Source organism: Acomys russatus, chromosome 2, assembly GCF_903995435.1.
Source record: "Acomys russatus chromosome 2, mAcoRus1.1, whole genome shotgun sequence".
NCBI lineage: Eukaryota > Metazoa > Chordata > Mammalia > Rodentia > Muridae > Acomys > Acomys russatus.
This window is the reverse complement of record NC_067138.1, coordinates 58111655-58134700: the sequence shown is the minus strand read 5'-3', so window position 1 is coordinate 58134700 and position 23046 is coordinate 58111655. Positions and strand designations below refer to the sequence as shown.

Below are 23046 nucleotides of genomic sequence, written 5' to 3'. Positions count from 1 at the left end.
CATGGAAAAGGATATCAAAGTCTGTAGCACAATGATACAGATTTGTCAGAAAACTCCCGATGAGCTCATTTCAGCTGCAGTCGTGATTCAAGACTGCCAAACGGAAATCACAAAATTGGGGTGGGGGGGTGGGAAGGAGGGCTAGCAAGGGGAAGACAATGAATGATTCTGTGCTGTTTCTTCCCGAGAGTTTTAACTTTCCAGCAAGTCGGAGTTACATAAACAGATGCCACGCTCAGCTATGACTGGGTAAACATGCAAAGCTCTACAGCATGACAGGCAATAGTATTTTAGGGGAGGGGACCGAATTAAAGCCTGGCAGAGGAAGAAAGTACGAGCGGGACCTTTTGTTCTCTCTCTTGATGGACCGATGTGCATGGACTCTCCAAGCACTCGGTTCACACATAACTTAAGAAGGGGCTGTGTGCCTACAGCTGGCCTTGTAAGCCAACACGAAGGCCATCTCATGCTCAACAGCCATGGTTGGAAGGAAGAAATTGCTTTCTGAGGAATGCTCAGGGCAATCACGTGGGCCTCTGTTTTCAGACTGCCCTACTCTGCGTCAGGGATTGTTCACACTGTGGGGGCTTCCTGCAGAACCTAGCACCAATATATGGACTGGATTTGACTTGTGTCTTTCCTTTTGAGTATATTGAGGTATGTTTTCTTTGGTTTCTCTTTTGACAAATGTGTAATATTAAAAACAACCTTGCAATATTTACAACATTTTAGACTTCAGTGTCAACTCTTTAAGAATCATGGGAAGGTTATTACTTCCTAGTGTCTGTCATGAAACTGTTTTCGATACACAAAACGATTAGTCTATTAGCACAGCTATAAGCTTTCTGGTCCAGAATCTTCCCTGTGCTGAGCGGGGAGGCAAATCCCGTCACTGCCATGTCTGTGGTTCTCCAGGCTTCACAGTACTTGTCCACAAGACGGACGCCATGGGGGTTGGAGCCATGCCAAACAACCTTCTGCGGCCTAGAAAGGAATTTTATAGGGTCCCCATTTAAATGGCATTTTTAATAGCATGAAGCTCTTTATTTCTTTTTACTTTATTTTACAGTTGTATGGGGGGGCGGGGGCGGGGAGGTCAGAGGTCAAACTGGATATCTTCCTCAATCGTCCCCCACCATAGGTTTAGAGGCAGAGAGTCTCTTAGTTAAATTGAATGGCCAACAAACCTTAAGGACCCACCAGTTGCTACCATTCGGTGCAGGAGTTACAGATGCGTACCACTCTACTTGGCTATTAGATGAATAGTGGGGAGGTGACCCTAGGTATCATGCCTGTGTGGCAAGCCTTTACCCCTGAGCCATCACCCTAGTCCTTAAATAGTAACTCTTTGGGGCATAGCTTGGTGATTGAGTCAGCATACGCACAGTACACTGAGACTGATTCCTCCTCATCCATAACCCATAGACCGGCGCCAAACATGTCCTTTAGCCTTGTGGCTGTTACCAGCTCTCTATTTCCAGCCATACTCACTTGTAACCATTTCCCAATGGCATCCTTCATTTTTCACAAATCTGGACCATTGCTCCTGGGGCCACTTCTTCAGTAGCCTCTTTCACAGCCAGATCTAGGGACTCCTTCACTTCTTAGGGGCCTCCTCCTCTTACAGGACTCTGGATTCTCACCCTCAAAAACAAATGTCTCTTCTATGCCCCAGCTATCATCTCTCTGTGTTAAAACTACAAAATTGTCTACATTTATACTTAGTCGGCTATCTATTGCCCCTTAAAGTATGGGTGCCATGTAGCTGTACTGCTGTGCATCCACACATGTCTTGTAGCACAGGCACTGAAATTCTCAAACAATACATACTGTTTTCAAAGACACAGGGTGCCATTTATAGGACAAAGCTGTGGGGTCATGTGGAATGAGGTCACTGTCTACTGCCTATTGTGTTTTTACCCACAGTCATGTGCACAACTGTCCTATGGTATGTATGTGATTTTCTACTCATTGGACCGGCAAGGGCACTGAGGCTTACAGTGTGAGATGCTTTGCCCAGGTCTTGTCATGATCTACCAGACCTGGGTCTTCTGGCTCCAAGGCCATGGCTTTCCTATGACTCAGCTACCTCACTGTGGCTTTTCATGGGCAGTATTCCATGGGGGTAGCTGATAAAAGATGTTAGAACACATCCGGAAAACACCTGTCATGCCACATAATAGGGCCCCAGCCTGCACTTACCAGGAGGGATCAGTCATCACGTCTCGGCCATCAAAGGAGTATATCGGAATGTGCGTATTGAACTGACCTCCATCACCAGAAAATATCGAGTCCCAGTTGTTAAAAAGCACTTGACCCTATGAAGACAAATGACACATTAGAATTTGTATGCCAACTTGGGTTTTGCTCATTCTTCCGGCTTCAGATGTCACCTCTGAAGTCCCCAGCTAAGAGGGAAGTGTGATTTGGAAAGAAGCAAGGTATGGCTTTGAGCTATGGTTGATGGCATGGAGTGGCAAACACTCAGGTCACTTGGGGACCAGTGTACCTGAAGGCAGTGGCGACAGCATTTGTCTTTACCTTGAGGTTCACAATTGGAAGGCTGAATCTCTCTGCCTTCCTCACAACTGTGGAGAGATCCTGCAAGTGGGATGATAGGAAAGCTCGGTAGGTAGACAACATGCCCACGGCTCTGGCCTGCTGGAAGCACTGGAAATCAGCTCGGATGTCCCCAGCCACCGGTGTGTTCAGAGCAACCAGGTGCAGCTAAAAGGAGTAAGACAGTGCAGTTAGTAGCCCCGCCACCTTCTGTTCTGAGGAATAACTCCCACTTCTGGCTGCAAGATATAGCAGAGGCTTCTCAGGCAACTGTAACGACAGTGGAAATGCATATCCCAGTGAAGATGGCCTTAGGGCTTCAGCGAGCTCATTCCAACTCTGTGAAGAGCCCTTGGGGTGGGGATGTCTTTCTTAGATTTAAAAAGAAGGTGTAAAATTCTTCTTAGACCAAGAAAAACCTTTCAGAGATCTGGTTCGAGCCTGCAGGCCATGCTTGAGCACTCTGGACATGATCCCAGATCAGTCCTCGGCGTGGCTTCTAAGTCCTGGCTCCCAAGCTTCCCACGGCTATCGCTTGCTGCCCTTGCTTTTTCCTGGGCAGACCAGGGGCTGATCATGGGAAACACTCAGGAATGGACACACAGTCCACAACCCAAAGATGCTCATTGCCTCACTCCCTAGCCCCATCTAGAAAAGACAAGTTGGCACTGATCTCCAAATGCACGTCTCCTGCACTCCTCCCTCCCCCATCGCCCCCTGCCCCTGAGAGAGTCACACATACCTCACACACAAATAGATATAATAAGTTAAAATATTTTTTAAAAATCCAATACATAGCCAGGCATGGTGGCACATGCCTTTAATCCTAGCACTCAGGAGGCAGAGGCAGGTGGATCGCTGTGAGTTCAAGGCCAGCATGGTCTACAAAGGGAGTCCAGGACAGCCAAGGATACACAGAGAAACCTTGTCTCAAACAAAACAAAACAAAACAAAACAAAAAAAACCCACCCCCCTCCAAAATCTAATACATTGCTTTAAAACTCCATTAGCCACTTTATTAACTTCTTTTGGGGTTCATTGAAGGTTTACCTAAATTCACTTCTCTCTCCCTTGAGCATTTGCTCCTCAACCTCTTAGAACCTTCTTAGCCTTAGACATGCTTTGCTCTCTCCTGTAAATCTACTTTCCAGTCATTTTTGTGCCCCAACCCCCCAGCAGCCTTTGACTGCTAAGAACTTTGTCCTTTCTTTGTCTAGCCAGTGGCTTCTCCTTTGCCTCTCATGTTTTTTCCTTCGGTTTCTCTTTGGTTCTGTCCCATACAGATTCCCTTTGGGACTCCCACCATCCCCACTACAATGGCCATGGCTCTGCTGCAGGTCCCCAGGTGGGTTTCAGACATTCGTATCCTACCCCTTCGTTCCCACTTTATCTTGGGTGTCCTGGGGCCACCTCAGACTTACTCTGCTGAACCCGAGGTCTTCTCTGGAGGTGTCAGCGTCCCACAAAGCATATTATCTGTGCTGTGTGGCTTGTGCCTTGCTCTTTGAAGGCCTTGGGCCTTTGACCCTATCCCCTGGATGCTCTCTTTTGGAGTGGAAATGAATAACTGGTCTAAGATACAGCATGGAGATGCCTTCTCCCAAGACTTTGAACTGACTTAGGTGGATTGGGTTCTGCAGTCAGAAGGTAAGAGAGTTAGGACACAAGACGGTGCAGTGGTAACCCAGCGCTGTGTGCAAGTATACTGTGTCTGCATGGGTAAGGCTAGACTGGGACAGGAAGAGAAACCCTTATACAAGTGGGTCAGTGGAAATAGCAAAGTGACTGAGAGCAGGGACCAAAGCTCCCAGGTCGGCTGTACTTCCTCTGGTCAAGGTCTATGAAGTCCCCAGAGTGACACGAACATGAACTTTATTTACACTAGTGAAAGAGTGGGGTGAGTCTGCAATTCCCACCATGTCAGATGATGCCTGGGTTGGAGCCTGTGACTATTGGATCACCCCCAGTCTGACTTTGGGCGTCATCCTTAATCTCATTCATTCTCATGACCGCACATGCAGCAGGTGACCAAACTGGCTTCTCCTGTCCCTTCATGCTTCTCCAGCTAGCCCTCTTCTACAGTTTACTGCTTTGCACCCCTGCTCCTGTGCTTTCCAGTCCACTTGCACACTCAAACCAAAGTCATTTCAAAACAGCACCACTTGCGTGCTCAAACCAAAGTCATTTCAAAACACCAATCTTACCATATACCCTTGTTCCACTTTCAACTTATCAACAGCTCCCATCACTTGCAGGAAAGGGTAAAACCCCCTAGCTCTGGCTCTTGTTGACTTGTGCAGCCTAGATCTCTTCCTTTCTGTAAAGTCTACTCCTCTGAGCAGACTGAAGTAGGACACAGGAAGGATCAGCGCGCATACCCCATCCTCCCTTGATCCATCTTCCCTTCTAACCGCAATTCCTACTTTTATTTTTCCTTGCCTGACTCACTCCTGAACTCCAGTGGCCTTTAGGTCCTCCAGAGTGACTTCCCTTGTCTTTCTGGTAACCCCAGCATCTTGGGGTTTGCCTCACTCAAACAGCTTAGAACACTGTGATACAACTGTTTATTCTGAAAGTGTGCCTGGCTTCCTGGCTAGGACTATAATATCAGGACTGGAGAGCACTGCCCGCTCTTGCAAAGGACCGGCATTCAGCAATTCCCAGCACTCTCACATCTTAGCTCACAGTTGTTTGTAACTCTAATTAGAAGGGATATGAAGCCCTTTTCTGATGTCCACAAGCATCAGGCACACACATACATACACATAGACAAAACCACTTATATATATGCATGAAATAAAATAAGTCTTAAAAAACAAAAAGAACTAGACACCAAGCACTTATGGGCACTCACTCATTATCTGCAAAGGAAGTGTATGAGTTGTACTTACAACAGGCCTCTCATAATTAGCACTTAAAATGGGGTTCAGTGGAGGCTGCGGCTGGTATGGCTGTGACGTGAAAGAGGAAAGGTTAAAGCGTGAACACACATTCAATCTGTTCCAGAGGACAACAAGGTATGAGTCTAATGCCCCCTGGCATGATGCTTTAAATATTTGGGCATTGCCTTTAACTGTGAGTCTTAAGTGGGAGGACTTTGATGGCAGAACACAAAAGTCATCAGGAAAAGAGGGAGCGTCCTCGAGATCTTTAAGATCTGTGCTGGGGAAGCAGAGGACCTCAGCTTAAAAGCCAACATGCTTACCTCTTCAAAGGTTCAGTTTGATAATCTGAAAAATGGGGTGATGGTAGTAGCCTTAAAGGGTTGCCATAGAAGTCAATGACAGACTATGCTAGTTGCCTATGCTCTTTTATACCTGGCGGGTGTGGTGACACACACCTTTAACCTCAGCATTCAGGAGGTAGAGGAAGGTGGGTCTCTGTGAGTCGCACACCAGCCAGGACTACTAGCGAGATCTTGTCTCAAAATAAGTAAGTGCGGGAGGAACGGGGGTGGGGGGGCAGATGGAGAAAAGGATTCTGTCTCATGGGGTGGGGGGAAGCTTGGTGCAGGGCCTTCGGTGGGGGTGAGGGCTCAGGGAGCAGGCAGGGGAGCTACTCACATTGCTGGAAAGTGCCGGTGGTGGGGGACTGTCGTCAGGAATGGGGATGAGTTCCCCTAACTGAAAGAGAAGGAGGACGCTGCGAATGAAACAGCTTCCAAGACAGAAAACTAATGGTGGGGGTTGTTTATGTTGGAGAGTGTTTGGAGGGGAAAGGGCTATAAGGAAGGTTAAGAATTACCTGTAATTTTTTCCAACCATCTCGGACACGAATGAAAAAGTCCCCACTGTCCCTCAGATAGATGAACGTCCCTTCTATGACCAAGTGTGCTTTCTGCAGCATGTCACCCATGTTGCTGAGTGCCGTGACCTGTGCGATCATTTTACATTCCAAACCGTTACCAAGCAGTGGCAAAATGGGATGCAGCCAGCCTTCTATAAATAACCCCACATAGAGAAAAGGGGTCTGCTGCATTAGACAGTGCTTTTACCAATAAACTTTATTTTCAGGGTTTTGGCTCAAACCCAGGGCCTGCACATGCTAAGCAAGTGCTCTACCACAAGTGCTCTACCACTGAGCTACATCATCAGACCCTGGCTTCTCTCTCTCTCTCTCTCTCTCTCTCTCTCTCTCTCTCTCTGTCTCTGTGTGTCTCCCTCTCTGTGAGTGTGTGTATGTGAGAGTGTGTGTGTGTGTGTGTGTGTGTGTGTGTAGGAAAGTGACAGAGGTAGACATGGTATCTTCCATTATCACTTGCTCTTATCTTCTCTTTTGAGCCAGAGTCACTCACTGAGCCCGGCACTAACCAACTAGCTACCCTGGCCAGCCAGCGAGCTCTGGTGAACCACTTGTCTCTGATCCTATTCCCTTAGCACCAGGGTTATTACAGATGGTTTTTAAAAGTGGATGCTGGCTGTCTGAACTGGGATCTCCACGCCTGTGTGCCAGGCACTTTACGCACTCATCTGTCTCCTCACAGCCCTAGGTTTTTTGGAGATGAGTTTTCACTATGGCCAGGACATGACTTGAACTCATAATCCATCTGCATCAAGCTGCCTGAGTGCTGGGATTTCAGGAGTAAGCTACCATGCTTGGCTAAGGGAGTGCTTTTCCATGAAACAAAAACATGCATTGCTTTGAACCACAAGTCTAAATGATAAAAAAAAAATGAATAAAAACACAAGTGATAATTTTCTGTGAAGATAAAGATGTAACAACAGAGTTGTCTTTGCTGAGTTTTGGTTTTTAGCAAAATCATCAGTATATTGCTTTTTTTTTTTTTCCACTTGCATTGATTTCTAACACAGCTCTGTAGTAGCATCTACATTGGCTAATGGCATCATCTCACATTCCTTGGTGACTTTCAAATTCATTTTCATTTGGGATATGAAATGCAAGCAAGTGGGCAATTACGCTTAGCACAGTTAGTCTCCAGTCTAGCTGGATGGCTGCAATATTAAATATGTGTTTAAAAACCGGGGGCGTACAGCGTCTCTGTCTCAAAAGTTGCCTAAAATAAGAATGGCAGCCGTTAAGCATATCTAGAAGCAGATTCAGGAAGCTGAAGCTGCAAAAATTATTCTGAATAGCACCAAGTCTCAAGGAACGAGCAGCTGAGAGTTTCACTGAAACTGAGAAAAAAAATACAAACAAAACAAAAAAACCCAACAACAACAAAACCTTATCTCACCTTGATGATAATAATATCCATCAACATCGCATAGAAACTCTCCCAAAGTAGCCAAATAGCCAAAATTTGTCATCTCCTGGACAGTGCTGGCTTTTGGAAGTCAATCTTTTTAAGAATGAAACCCAGTAACCACCAAAAAGTAGGACTGCTAACCGTCTGGTAGGCGTTTGTCTGTCTCTCTGCACATTGTAACAACCCAGGCAGCCATACCCGCTGCAGTGCACCGCACGGGGCGGGGGGGGGGGGGGGCAAATGAATGCACATGAGCCATGTTCCAGCTAAGGAACCCAGTGCGAGTGTGACTAGCAAAGCATTTGTGCTGCTATTTACACACATGTGCATGCTGTTTACACATGTGCACATGCTATTTACACAAGTGTGCATGCTGTTTACACATGTGCACATGCTATTTACACAAGTGTGCATGCTGTTTTTAAAAATAGAATACAATTGGGCCCATAGGCTCTAACTTCAACAATCAGCCATTCTGTTTTCTGTAGCTCTTTAGTGAACAAGTCATCTGAACAGGAAATAAATAATCATCTACTATTGGTGGAATGGCACATTCTATTGTCATGGAACGTTCTTTCTTTCCTTCCTTATTTGCTTATTTATTTATTCATTCATTTAGACATAGGGTCTATTTATGTATTCATTCATTTAGACATAGGGTCTAGTGTTATCCCAGACTGGCCTCTAATTTGTTGTGTTTTCTAAGGTCAGCCTTGCATTTCTGATTCTCCTGCCTCTACCTCCAAAGTACTAGGGCAAGAGACACGTGCCACCATGCCTGATTTTATGTGGTGCTTCTTCATGTTAGGCAAGCAGTCTACCAACTGCAGTACATCTCCAGCCCCTGGTAGAGTTCTAATTTCAAAATAAAAGGGATCCCAGCCCCTCCCCTCCACCAAAACACTGTGGCCAGAGTCTGAAGTAAATTTATCCAACGTAGAATGGCTACTACACAAGATACTGACCAAGTTTCTGGATCCAGGGAGTCCTGGCTGTCCTGGAGGGCCAGGTGGGCCTGGAAGAGCCACAGCTGGGACGAGACAAAAGAGAGAAGTTATATAAGGCATAGAGTCTGGTACAGGGGTCCCTGCTGACTCCAAGAGGGGGCGCTCAGAGTCCCTTCCATACTATGGCTATCCACCTTACACTGTCTTGCACAAGCAAGACATTACAGCTATACTGCCTGGCCTGGGGGAAGGCCAGGATGAAGCTGTGGCCAGGACTTGTCAAGATTCTAAGTAAATCACATTGGTGGTTATTTGTCAAAGCCAGTTTGAGTCAATTTTCTGTCACGTACCTGAAAATACCCTGACTCAACATTTATTCAAGAGACAAAGCATGAGGAAGTGGGCAACAAAGAGGAAAAGAAAGGGCTGGGCTGTGGGAAGAGACCAGGTTGGTGGTCCCAGGAGCACTGGTGTTGGGGCCAGGAAAAGACCAGGTTGCCAATTGCCAGCCGTACATTTAATGGAAGCAGCAGGCTCCCAAAAGTCATTTGTGTTGACACCAGCAGACACCCCTTCTACTGCAGCATTCTACCGGCATGCTAGTGAGAACCAGGGCATCTCAGGCTAGGCGTGCACACTGCAAACTGCCCAGGGTTTCTTAGTTCTTGTAGTGTCAAAGGACCCTTAAAAATCAGCTCAAGGCATCAGGCACAAGCCTGTAACCCCAGTACTTGAGGAGGCAGAGGCATGTGGATCTCTGTGAATTCAAGGTCAGCCTGGTCTACAAAGCAAGTCTAAGACAGCCAAGGCTACACAGAGAAACTCTGTCTTAGAAGAACAAAATAAAACAGCTCAAGGCTGCCATACTGATCTCAAGAAAAAAAATGAGGGAGCATGAGCCTCCAATTGAAAAGCCCCTGCCTCAGGCAAGCACATAAGTATTTGAATTTCCACTTTGTTTTTCATCTGCCTCTCTAAGCCCTTCCCCTTCAGCATCTGCAATGCTCTTGGCAGATATAAGGATGTTTCTGTAAGTCCTAGAAAACAGCTCCATTGAGTCTTCAGGTCACTGCAGGCAAGTCTTTGGCTCCAACACAGGACTTGAATGTCCACACATAGGTGGTAAGTGGCCAGTAGAAACTGGGTCAGGGGACGACTTGGATTTGGGTTCCAGCCATGTGTTCCCCAAGCATGAATGATCTTGACCAAGGCCTAAATCCTTTCTAAGCCTCCGTGTCTGCCTCCTTGGAGTTATGGCAATATCCACTCCATCTCCCTGCAGCATTGCTGGGAAGACAATTTGGATAGGGTCTGTGCACGTGTTTTAGAAACAGTGAGTTGTCATGCGTTATGTGAAAAGTAATCCCTGGTCAATGCAGCAAGGTGTCTGGATTGCCTGAGGTGGTGCTTCCGTGGACAACATTCTCTGCATCCTGCATTCGCTCTGCCAACCCTTTTTATCTCCTGCAGCGCCTAGTCATCCATCAGGGCCTTTTAACCACATCTGATTTTATCTATCCAGCACCTTTCTTTGCATGATCAAAGTCCTTATGGCCTTCTCTTGAAATCTTTCCCTTCACACCCACAACCATTCCCTTAAAGAAATAGCTATTATGTTCTCAAGTGGTGCTACCTCCTGACTACAGATGACTGGTCCAAAGTTAACATCCAGCTCAAGACAGGCCAATGAGAATCTTTTCCTGGAACTGTCCTATCCTGAGACATGACAGACTAAAGTGGAGGAAAAAGCTCATGATTTCCAGCTCACAGTGGAAGCATTAAGCTGTCAGCAATCATCTTCCCCTCTGTGCTGAGGGTGTGGTCTGTGCAGAGCTAGCATGAAGCCGGTACACAAAGAGAGGCAAGAGATAGCCAGAGCATCCTTACATGGTGTAGTCTTAGGTTCCGGCTGGTCTTGGGTTCCAGTTACCACAGGCTGATTGCAAAGCCCCTCCTTCCAGCCAGCAATCCTCCTTATCTGAGCCTTGTTTCTGTGTTCAGTCAGGAGAGCCAAGGCCATGTTAAAGCCAACCTCATGGCTACACTCTGCAAAGCTATCCCTGTTAGGCTCTGTGTGTCTTCACCAGGTGTGCTCCACCATACCTGGCTCATGCCAGTGCAACCAGCTAGGAACACCCCTGTACTTATTGCTGCCACTGGATGAAGGTGTGTTTCAGAGTTTTTTTAAGTTATAGAATATTTACATATACATGATTTATCTTGGGAATAAAGCTAATAAGTAATAAGCAATTTTGTATTTTATTTATTAATTTTGGTGTGGCTCTGGGGCTTGACTGCTAGAGAAACACCTTACCATCAGAGAAAGCCTGGGCCCTCAATTTTTTAAATAATAATTTTAGACAATAAACATTTTTAGGATACAGAGTTTCCACCTGTGGCATCATGCTGGTACTCATCAGGTTTTGGGTACCGGAATACTTCAAACTTTGAGCTTTTGGGACTAGGGATGCTCAGCTTTATTGCCCATCATGGAATGTCCACAATGTGCACATTAAGAAAAGCATAGGAGCTAAGGGTGTCTGAGCTCTGATCCTGTGGGCGCCACTTACTAGCTATAAAATGATAATGAGGCTACTAGTCATCTTCCTGTGTGTGTGTGTGTGTGTGTGTGTGTGTGTGTGTGTGTTTGCACATGCACACATTCCCAGGATGTGTGGAGGCCAGAGGACAACCTCAGGTGTTAGTCTCTCTCAGGTGCCACTTGTTTTTTGTTTTTAAGAAAGGGTCTCTCAGGAGCTTGCCAATTAGGCCTGGCTGGCTGACAGTGAGCCCCAGGGTTCTTCCTGTCCCCACCGCTCCAGCACTGTGATTATTAGTGTGCATGACACCTGACTGTTTTGCATAAGTGTTGGAAAATTTGAATGCTCATGCTAGTACGGCAAGCATTTCATGGGCTGAGTTTCCTTCCCAGGCCTCCCTGTTAGTTTTTTTGAATTAGCAGAAAACTGTAGTAAAATGATCAGCAGGATGGGTTTTTTTGTTTGTTTGTTTGTTTTGTTTTTTTCTTTTTCTTTTTTTTTTTTTTTTTCTTTTTTGCACTTGCACCGTAGAAGTTCCAAGGGCTGAATGGAATTCTACACCAAGAATGACAGTGAACCCTGGTCTTTCACCCAGTGAGCTCCGTAGTTTTCTGTCAACCTGACACAAGTTAAAGTCATCTGAGAGGAGAGAGCCTCAGTCAAGAAAATGCCTCCATAAGATCAGATCATATACAAGCTGGTAGGGCATTTTCTTAATTAGCAAGTGACGTGGGAGGACTCACTCCATGGTGGGTGGTGTCAACCTTGGGCTGCTGGTCCTGGGTTCTATAAGAAAGCAGGCTGAGCAAGCCATGGGGAACAAGCCAGTTAGCAGCACCCCTGTATCGCCTGTGCATCAGCTCCTGCTCTTGTCCTGGCTTCCTTCAATGACTATAGTGTAGAAGTGTAAGGCAAATAAACCCTTTCCTCCCCAACTTGCTTTTGGTCAAGGTGTTTCATCATAGAAATAGTCACCCTAACTAGGACAGCTAGATTCCTAAGGCATTGAAGAAACAGCCAAGAAGGTTCTAGAATATATGAAAAGATGCTCAACACTATTACTCACAAAGGAAACTCAGAAAAACCAGAGTGAGCTAGCACCTCATAGCCATGAGGATGGAGACAGCGTAACCACAGGTGCTGGTGACAATGAGGGGAGGCTGGGACCCTTCCGCACCATGGAAGCAATGGAAAACGAGGCTGCTCTGGAGAGTAGTCTGCCAGAGAGTTCCCAGTGACCCAGAGATTTCACTCTGTATGTGCCCCAGAGAACTGAGGCTGTGTTTATACAAAACCTCAGACTCCAGTGTTCATGAGTAGCATTATACAAACAGCTAGAAAAATCAAAGCAACTCAAATACCACCAACAGACGGATAAATTATATATATATGTATATATATATATATACATATGTATACATATATATACACATACACACACATAGTGTATATAACACACACACACACACACACACACACACACACACACACACACACACACACGGGTATATTATTTGGCCAGAAAAAAAAGGAGTGAAGAACTGAAACATACTACAACATGGATGAACCTTAAAAACATCATCATGCTTCAGTACTGTGTGTTGTGTGTCATGATATCTGAATTATAGCCATCTTATAGAAGAAACGAAGGCAGGCTCCACCCAGCACACAGCCCTCCATTATACAGAGGCTCTAACGTGTCACCTAAGCGTGCCACTCTGAGCACAAAGGTGGAGGCAGGAGGAACGAGGCGCCACTCAGTACTAACCTGCACCCAGGATGGCAGGAGGTCCTGGTGGCCCAGGTGGTCCCGGTGGTCCAGGAGCACCAGGTCTCCCAAAGCCAGGAGGACCAGGCAGGCCTGGAGTTCCTGGGGGTCCCTGGGGCCCGACAATAGCCTCTCCCTTCTGACCCTGTTAAGACAAGCACATAGTCATGGAGAAATCGCTCCTTTCATGAGGATGTTTGTAAAACCCACTAATTCCAGGTGGTGTCAGGCCCAGCAAGCAGCAGCCCAGATATGGGGTCCAAAGACACCAGCGAGACCAGGCATCCAGAGGCCCTGGAGATATAGTCTGGCCTTCAGAGTGGAAAGGACTTGCCTCAAGCTTCAGTCAAGTTAGGTCAGAAATCTGAGGCAAACCTTGATCTCCTCTCATGGCTGGGTGACGCTCCCATCTACAAAGACCAAGCCTGTGGGTAAGCTCTACCTTCAGTGAAACATCGGGAGAGCCAAAGAGTCCTTCTAAAGACATTGCTGGCACCTTCCATTCATCCCCTGAGATAACCCCTCACTCTTGATATCTCTGTTCACGGATGGTGCCTGGGAGTTCACTCAATGCACACAGCCAGAGCAGCTCTCAAGGCTGAGTCAATCACACATGAGGGGAGCCTGCTCACCCCCAAGTCCTGCCTCCAGCACCTATAACACCAACTCTAGAATCACCTACTCATGTTGGGGGCGGGCATAGGAAAAGCCAGAGGTTCCCCCCAAAGAGTCACTACTCACAATCGAGCCTGGGTGTCCTGGGAGGCCTGGAGGCCCAGACACAAAGAGGTTGTTGCTGGGCTCTCCTCTGAAGGCTGCATCTCCACTCTCACCCTGAAAGAGAGACCATGCAGGAAGACTGGCCTGAGCCATTTCTTAGAGAAACTGAGGTACAGGCTGCTACAGGTTCAGTGAGGGCACTGGAAACAGGACATTCCATCTGTTGGGAATGTCATTCCAGAACTCATATGTTGCTGGCACTGGGAGGTGAAGTCTTTGGTTAAAGGAGTAATGTGTGATCTAGTGAGTGTCCGTGCTACAGAAGCAGACCCTCTGCCATATTTGTGTTGTCATGCTGTGTGGTCCCTGCACAGCCTCTTGACTCTGTAGAATCCCAACCAGTATAGTTACTAGACCTCCAGAACCGTGTGCCAGAGAAATCGTTCTTCATTCCAAGTTACCCAGCTTGTGGTAGTCAGTCATAGCAATGGCCAGCAGACTAGGCTAACAGACCAAATGTTCAATAATGAATGTTCACCTTCAAGCTGTTGAGGAAATATCTCAGGTAAGCTGCATCAACCGGAGGGCCTGAAGAAGAAGAAATGCTTTGTAAGTTCACCGCCGTAATGGCACAGATTTCAAAGAGTTTCCAAGTTAGTAACTGTGGTTATCTCTTAATACAAGTGACACTATGCTGGTATATTAGGGTTGACACTAGGCACAGGGCATCTCCATCTTCATCAAGGTCTGACTACAAAGGGACTATAAGCTCCTGGGCAAGCCCCTGATTCTCTTTGTGCCATATGGACAACATTAGGAAGTCAGTCACCCTCGCACCCTCTCTCCCGGTCCCAGCCTGTAGTTCTGGGTCAGGAAGCCAGGGTCCTGAGCACACTAGGTAAGTACTGCATCTTCAGCCCCAGCCCCTGGTCTCCCCTTGACAACATTCTGCTTTGAGCATGGCAAGTCTTCTCACCAGAACCCACAGCACGTGTGGGCAGGGCGGCTGTGTAGTTAGCCTGACTCGGCAAAGCCTAGAGTGGGAGCAGGCATACCTGGTGGTCCTTGGGCTCCTTGGTCCCCCTTTTCTCCTTTTGACCCAGGAAGACCCCAGGACCCTTTCTCTCCTTTAACACCTGTCATTAAACACACACACACACACGTTTAAGAAAAAAGAAAAATAGGTTGTGGAAAATCAACTTTTTGAACTAGCCCCCTTAGCAAAATCCATCAGAGCAGGAGGCCACTGAGAAGCCAACAGGTAGAAAAGAGAGGAGGACAGCAGGATGGTGCAGACAGGTCTCCAGAGCTTGACCCACTTCATGGTAATGTAGTGTTGCCACAGAGAAGAGGGAGTAAGTGTTGAGCCCATCAGGGGCTGTTGTGACCAAGAAGAGGTTGGCCTCACACTCCCTTGGGACAGTTTGTGAATACTGATTGAGACCCAATCCCACCCCAGTCTCCAGTCTTGTCTCCCCTGGGCCTGTGCAGCCTGGTATCTTGAGGAGGAGATAAGTTTCCCAGGGGTGATGACACAGTGCAGCTAAGGGGGCTGAGTCATTCACTGGCTGGTTGAGGGAAAGAACACTCACAGCGGGTCACATGCTACCCGATGTGACAGGAAGCAATGAGTCTGAGGGGCTGGCCTTCTACACCCACCATTTCCTCTACTCCTCATAGGATAGAGGCATGTGAAGGAGGCTTAAAGAAAAGCAGTGTTTCCTTCCCCTTGGTGAGGGCTAACGGTGGATACGAGACCTCCTCATCCACGAACCCTAAAAAGTGAGGCAGATAAATCTTCCAGTGTTCTCTAGTCTAGAGACGGTGTCCTAAGGTTTGTAGGCGCAGGCTTCCTCAATGTAGGAGGAGGGCCAAGAGCACCAAAGGTGTGATGGGACCCACTAGGGAGCAGCAAGGAAGCACAACCACATGGCTCTGGGTCCCACCGATGCTGCGGAGCCAGAGACTAAGGGCAGAGGCAGAGGCCTGTAAGTTCCCACTGAGGCCACAGCCAGCAGCAAAGGAGAAGAACATGGCGAGTAGGCAACCACAGGTGCTCCCCTGAGAGGCAAGAACAACACCCTGAGTACTTATGGAATACCACCTCTCACCAGGCCTAGCGCCCCCAAGAAGTTCTGCTCCTGCCTGCCCCTCCTTCCATGGGAACCTCATGGGACAGGGAACACCTGATGATCTGAGAAGGCAAACCAAGCTCCCCTTCCTATTCAAGGCCTACCACCACCACCAAATACCATAAATAATAATAATAATAATAATAATAATAATAATAATAATAATAATAATAATACAAATTATAAAATAAGCCAAAGGCACAGTGGCAATCACGCCTTTAATCCCAGCTATCAGGTGTCAGAGGCAGGTGGATCTCTGAGTTCGAAGCCAGGCTGGTCTACATAGTGATTTTCAGGCCAGCCAGAGCTACATAGGGAGATCTTGTGTCAAATGACAACAAAACCCCATAGAAACAAGGTTCACCTGGCACCAAGGAGAAAGGGGCCTCAGAGCAAGTCTGAGCACTAAATCAGAACACGGCCTGGACCTGGCAACCAAAGTGACAGAAAAATGCAGAAAACATCATTAGGGAGACCTCTACCTAGCAGACTAGGTGACATGGCCAAGCTGCTGGGGGATTGCAGCTAAAGGCTTTCTCTTGTTTAAATTGTGTTTCAATTCTCTGATCATAAACCAGATGTTGTGTGGCAAGGTGGGGGGGGGGGGTGCGTAGAGTGACTGCTCTCTTATGGCTGCCCCTCTCTGTGTGCTCTTGAGAGGCTGAGCATGCTAACATTTACTAAACCACCGCCCCCAACCACCACTATCCCTGCCACACACGCATACACCGAACAAGGTTTCTCACTAGCTCCACCAGGAGGCTAGGAGAATGCAGGTTCTGGTGGACTGATGCAGGGCAGATGCCAACCTTGAACTGGTGATCTTCCTGTCTCAGCCTCTTGAGGGCTGGGATTATATGTATGTATCACCATGCCTTGCCTCACCCTCTCCTCATAGCACGGGGAATCAAATCTAAGTACTCATACATGCTAGGTGAGTGCTCTGCCACTGAGCTACACCCTGGCCTGGAGGTCTGCATTTCAAACATGCTTCCAGGAGATGCTTCTGTGAACACACTAACAGGAGGGTCTTCTGAGCTCTCATAGTTCCTTCTTGGGTTAGCTGTGCAGGTGTGCACGTGTGTGTGTGTGTGTGTGTGTGTGTGTGTGTGTGTGTGTGTGTGTGTGCAATACCCATGAGTACAAATGTGTGGGAAGACCAGAGGATGCGCTTAGCTAGCATTCCTTCAGTGTTGTCTACCTCCTTGTCTTTGGAGATTCGGTAAGTAGGGTATTATGGTGACCAGTAAGCCCTTCTCTGTCTCCTAAGTTCTGAGATCACAAGAACAAACCACCAAGCCCAATTGTTGTTGTTGTTTGTTGTTGTTGTTGTTGTTGTTGCTTGTAGGTTCTGGGGATTGAACTCAGAACCTTGTGCCTTGCCTTTTCCAGGCAAGCCATCCTTTCTGTCCTATAGTTAGATTTAATGGTTCCTGTCATCTGAAGATTTTAAGGACTGAGGAGGCAGGAGCAGCATGGAGCAGCACCAAGCAGGCATCCATCAATGTCCTCTGAACAGATTAGCAATGAAATGAACAAAGGGAGCATTTCTTGCTCCCTAGGATGCACACAGGTACATGAGGAAACTAAACAGAGGTTTGCTCCACAGCTCAGCTGCCACGTCTCCCACATGTCACCTTTCCTGACCACCTCATTTGTGGCCAGCACTAGACACATGTAAATATCTCCAGCCACTAGGTTAGCAATGTCCCAGAAAAATACAGTGAAGAAAAGAGTGTATACCGTGGAAAGTGACAAGCTCCGGGTCACCAGGGTGAGCAGTACCAACCTGGGGAGAGAGAAAGACCTGGTCAGACATGGGAAGGCTTCCCCAGCACTTGTCTGGACAGTCACAATCCTGCAAACATAGTTCAGAGGAGGAAGCAACAACATAGGGCCAGGCTTGTATTTGTCCCTGGAGTCCCAGGTTCCCCAGCATCCTCAACACAGACATCCCAGGCCTTCATTTGGGAAACCTATGGTGCAGCTGGACTAAAGTACACAGCATTGAGACTTCTGGCCAAAAAATCTCAGCAAAAAGGAAGCCCAAGGCTTTCAGATAGTGTTTGTGAGAACACCAGCCAGTGCTGTGCATCTTGGCCTCCTTTCTTGTCAATTAGGATTGGCTCGTGCATGAAGCCAAATGTCCAAGCCAACTCTGAGCCAGCAATGAAGCTGGGCCAGTGTTCTGCTTTGCCACTGACAGTAACCACAGACAGGCATAGGCACAGGTCCTGGCAGGAGTGGCAGTGATTAACATTAGATTGTTACTTAGGTTGTCATTAGATTGGAGGCGATGTTATGGACTCCTCATTAGGTGACAGGGGTCTGGAATCCAAGTAGTTCCAGGTCATATGATCCTCAGTTCTTTCCCATATCCCTGTTGTTGTCTTCTTCTTCCTCTTCCTCCTCTTCTTCCTCTTCCTCCTCTTCTGTTTCCTCCTCCTTTTCCTTCTTTTCTTCTCTTCTCCCCTCCCCCCCTGACTCTCTGTATTGTGTCAATATTGTGTAGGTATGATTGATCTGTTTTTTTTTTTTTTTTTGAGACATTGGACTGGAGCTGGCCATTGAGCCCAGGCATCCCCCTGTTTCCACCTCCCTGGCAACGGATTACAAATGTGTAACAACATACTTGACTTTTAAAAAACCAAACAACAACAACAACAAAAACAAAACAAAACCCAAAAAAAAAACCCAAAACTCAGGTTCTAGGAATCAAACACAATTTTCCTACTTAGGCAACAAACACTTCACCAACTAAGCCATCTCCCCAGGTCCCCATCTACTCAGGCAGAGCCACCTGCAAACTGAGTGCAATCCAAGAGAGGCTTAAGGCACAGGTCCTGGCAGGAGTGACAGTGACCAGTAACATTAGCTCGTTACTTAGGTTGTCATTAGATTGGAGGCACTATTATGGACTCCTCCTTAGGTGGCAGCATCTGGAATCTAAGCACTTCTGGATAACACTCCTAGGCTTAGCTTCATTTTTTTTTTTTTTTTTTTTTTTTTTTTTTTGGTACTGTGATAGGAATCCCTAGCAGAGGCAACTTACGGGAGAAAGGAGCTGTTTGCTTTACAACTCCGGGTTACAACCATCATCGCTGGGATGTCAAGGTGGCAGATAGTCGCATGAAATCCAGAATCAAGAGCAGAGAGCAATGAGTTTATGCATGTGTGGAGTGCTCAGCTCACGGTCTCCACTCTCACATGGTGTAGAGTCTCTTGCCTGGGGTATGGTGCCGCCCACAGTGGGCAGGTTTAGGTACTATTAGATAATGCCCCACAGATAGACCAACCCGATCTAGACAATCCCTCACTGAGACCTTCATCTCGGGCGATTCTTGCTTGTACTCAGCCGACAATTAAAGGCAACCACCCCAGTCCACCTCCATCTTTTCCACAGCTGGATGATGGTGTTCTGCCTGGATCCAGGATCTTTCTGTGTTTATGAGCAGAGGTTGCAAGCTGCTTCGGGGTCATCATGAAAAGATGTTGGGAGGGGGAAGGAACCTTCCAGAAAAAAAATATATAAGGATGGCCATAGCAGAGATTCTGGCTAAGCTGTATGGTGGGGGTGTAGACTGTCATGATGTTAAACAGCTGGAATTGGAAGGTGCTTGCAAAGTGCTAGGTGTGTTTCTGTTTGGTGATGTCCACTTTGAGGGCTGAGTAGGAAACATCCACGCCTCCAAATCCCATGCTGGCCCAGTGTGCCACAGAAATGAAAACAAAACAAAACTCACTCCAAACAGTCTGAGCCTAGCACTGACTTCACTCCATGACCTCACCCCCTCCAGAGAGTGGCTATCACACAGGTCCCAGTATAGATCAGATAACTGCAGTAGCATTCCCACAATGCTATAAAGTCTGTGGTCGGCTGTCCCATACTTGGTGCATTGAGAGTGCTTGTAGGAGGTGGTATTGAGGCTGAGCTCAGTGTTGGGAGGAGGGTCCTGCAGCACTCATAGACAGTAGGATCCAGGCAGCCTACTGCCCCTGTGTGAGGTGATGGGTGTACAGCTTTCTTGGAGTGTTTTCAAAACCTGCACTTGCGCCAGATGCCTCTCCACAGCTATCTGTGTAAACGTGCCCTTGCGGCGTTGTCAGACTCACATGGAGCTTCAGCACTGTACTCAGGTAGATCCCATGTTCTGCCTTCCGGGAAGGCTAGTGTGCTTGGCCCATGGGCTGCCCACTTGGATGCCTCAAAAGGTCAGACTTGAACATAAGCCTAGAGCAACACACAGCCAGCCTGCCTGCATCAATTAGAAGCATCAGAGACCATCCCTATCCCCACAGGAATCAATTCAAGCCCGCTTCAAAGAATATTTCGAACCGATAATTTGCAAACTTCAAAAAGGCAGAGACCATGTCTGTTTAGGTCATTCCTGTGTCCCCAGGGCCTAGCAGAATCCTTGGCACTGGTGAGAGCTCAGTAAATAGTTACTGAATGAATGGAGAATGATTACTCACAGAGCCGTGACTCATGCTTGTCCCCGTGTTTCCTCACAGAAATAAATGTCCCTCTATGATACTGGCAAAATCCTAGAGACAGTGCTGCCAACTGCTGGAGGTGGAGGGGAGGGGGCATGAGACTGGGCAAGGGATCTCAGTGCCTGCACCTGCTTCCTGGTGACCAGGAGATCTGAGCTGTGGTCCAGCGGCCCCATGCCCCATGACCTTGGCCTAGCCAGACAGCTTCTGTGGGCAGCTTCGGTGTGCTTTTCCATGATGAAGGGGAGAGATAACGCTTGCCTCTCGGGGTGGTATGGTGAGCAGTGATACAGGCCACAAGTTCCCAGCACAGAGGCCATGAGTTGGCATGTTAAAAGGAGGTCTATTTTGCAATTTTATGCTCCTCCTGCCCATTGGGCCATGTGGTCTCACTAACAGAAGGCAAGCTAGCTGTACCAACCATATTCAAATAAGCCAGTGTGCAGATATTACATTACCAGGGTCTATTTTCTAGAAACATCTAGACCTTTAAAGGTCCACATGTGGATAGAAGATACCAGAATGAACACACGGGGAAGGAAAGTACCCAGGGAAAGACTGATCTGTTTCTCTGAATTGACACCGGTGCTCACCTCCTGCTGGAGACACACATGAGTGTTACTTACTGGTGTTTTGCAGTGTGGCCGGGCAGGTACGGGAAAAACAGCCTGTGGGAAGAGAATACGAGAAGTGAAGGCATCAGGAAATGGTAGCCCCAGCTGAGGCCAGTCTGGTGCCCATTGCATGGTCCCTAACTTACACCTTTGATGTTGACCACAGCTCCAGGGGGTCCTGGAGGTCCTGGGGGTCCAGGTAGGCCAGGTGGACCCTGAAGGAAGAAAATAAAAGCTGCTACTGAGTTTGGGGATATGGGCGTAAAAGGCAACTGCAGGATACAGTAGCCCACACACTCTGGGCTGGAAGGTGGGGAGGGGGCAGCATCTGTAGACAACCAACTTCTGCCCCACCCAGAGAACGCGTCCACATCCAGGCCACACCAAAAGATGACAGTAAACCAGGAAGGAGACAGCAGAGCAGCGATGTCATCTTATGTTGACACCCACAAATAGTGAGGCCCAGAGAGGGGATACAACCTGCTCAAAGCCACACAATAGCTTACAGAGGACAAGAACTTGGAACCCAGATTCTGGTTCCCAGAGAAATGCTTGGTTAAGAGCTGCATTCCTGTGCAGGAGAGACTGATGCTCTCCAGCATGGAAGTGATCTGGGTGGCAAGGGACCCTCTGAGAGTGAGATGGGGGCAGGGCCGACTGGGCTGACCTTGGGAGGAGATGTTGGAAGAAGGAAAATGGCACCCCTGAACACGTATTCTGCAAAGCCCACTCACTGGGCCCTCTCTAACAGGGCCTCATGTGTCCTCCAGCGCCAGGGCAGGAGATGGGGGACTTACTGGCATCATGAGGCCGCGATCTCCTTTGGCACCCTTGAGGCCGTTCAGTCCTGGGCGACCCTGCGACGCACACAGACACCATAGTGAGCACTTGCTGTGGGCCAGCCCGGCTGCCACATGCCCCATCCTTTAGTGTGGGGAACACTAATACCTACAGGTCGTCCCGGGAAGCCAAATTCTCCTTTGTGTCCTGGTGGTCCTTTGGGTCCCTAGAAACAAAATAAACACCAGATGCCATAGCAGATGCTAGCAGATGCCATAACTCGGGGTCTGGAGATAATGGGAACGCCAGGCTTGCTCTCGCAGGAAGTGCAGCAGGGACTGGAGGCAGGAACCTGGGCAACAGTCCTGAAGTACCCACCTGCCCACTTCCTGGACTCCTGCCTGTCCTTGGCTAGAAGTGTTTTTGCTCAGCCCCTCGGTTCCCCTGACTTTTCTGAAGGCTACACACCCAGGACCCAGCACCTCAGTCAGAGTAAAAGAAATAGCAAGAAACCAGTAGCTCCATGCCTCACATCCCAGGTGGCCACATGCTAGACTGGCTCAGAACATGAAGCTTTGCCACTGGTCATACAACCCAGGGTCCCTATGTAATCCGTTCTGAATCCTGTAGCCCTGCCTCTCCCTGTGCCAGTTTGCCCAAGAACTGGCTGCAGGATGGAGTCCCTGCCCAACTCCTACTCATCTTGAAGCCCAACCTCAGCATGGTGCCTTAGTCCTCCTGTAGAGTCCCTGACCCATGGACCCTATTTCAGTGATGGTTTCCTGGGCCCATGTACTTCTTGAGGCCTGATCCAAGCTCCCGGCAGGAATTGTCTTTCCTACTGGGACCTGAAGAACGGCAGCTATAATTATGTCCAGGAACCTCAAGCCCCTCTGCCCACCACCATTAACATAAAATCCCTGGCATATTACTCTTAGGGGAGGGAAAAGCAAAAATAGAGGGAGTTTCCAGGGCACGAGCCACTTGGTATGTAGTTCTTTGCAACACGTCCCAAGTGTGCATGTACGCAGAGTATCCTGGGTCTCATTAAAGTGCATATCAAGGGTGTCTGAACTGGTATCTGGGCTGGGGCCTGCAGCTCTGCATTTTTACCAAGCTCCCAGGTGATATTGGGGATGCTGGTCCATAGAGCACACTTTGAGTAAGAAGCCTTAGCATATTTGTAAAAGAGTTGTAAGCTACAGTGGTCTCTAGGGCCATAGTTAGCCCAGATGGAAGCATTATGCAAATTAAAAGGTGCCCTTACTGCCTGTGTTTGGCAAGCT

General features: G+C 47.9%; 1 protein-coding gene across 1 annotated transcript in view; it reads right to left on the bottom strand.

Annotated features, from left to right (window-relative positions):
• Positions 1–751: 751 nt before the first annotated feature.
• Col15a1 (collagen type XV alpha 1 chain) overlaps positions 752–23046 on the bottom strand; it is a 107081-nt gene continuing 84786 nt past the window's right edge. The window contains exons 25-40 of the mRNA XM_051161815.1: positions 21933–21986; positions 21778–21837; positions 21127–21195; positions 20993–21034; positions 17616–17661; positions 14796–14876; positions 14279–14328; positions 13762–13854; positions 13021–13165; positions 8731–8795; positions 6304–6432; positions 6123–6182; positions 5451–5510; positions 2542–2727; positions 2203–2318; positions 752–984 (exon numbers count right to left, since the gene is read on the bottom strand). Of these exons, the coding sequence (XP_051017772.1) occupies positions 771–984; positions 2203–2318; positions 2542–2727; positions 5451–5510; positions 6123–6182; positions 6304–6432; positions 8731–8795; positions 13021–13165; positions 13762–13854; positions 14279–14328; positions 14796–14876; positions 17616–17661; positions 20993–21034; positions 21127–21195; positions 21778–21837; positions 21933–21986 (1470 nt within the window). The 3' untranslated portion in view covers positions 752–770. The remainder of the gene's footprint in view (positions 985–2202; positions 2319–2541; positions 2728–5450; positions 5511–6122; positions 6183–6303; positions 6433–8730; positions 8796–13020; positions 13166–13761; positions 13855–14278; positions 14329–14795; positions 14877–17615; positions 17662–20992; positions 21035–21126; positions 21196–21777; positions 21838–21932; positions 21987–23046) is intronic.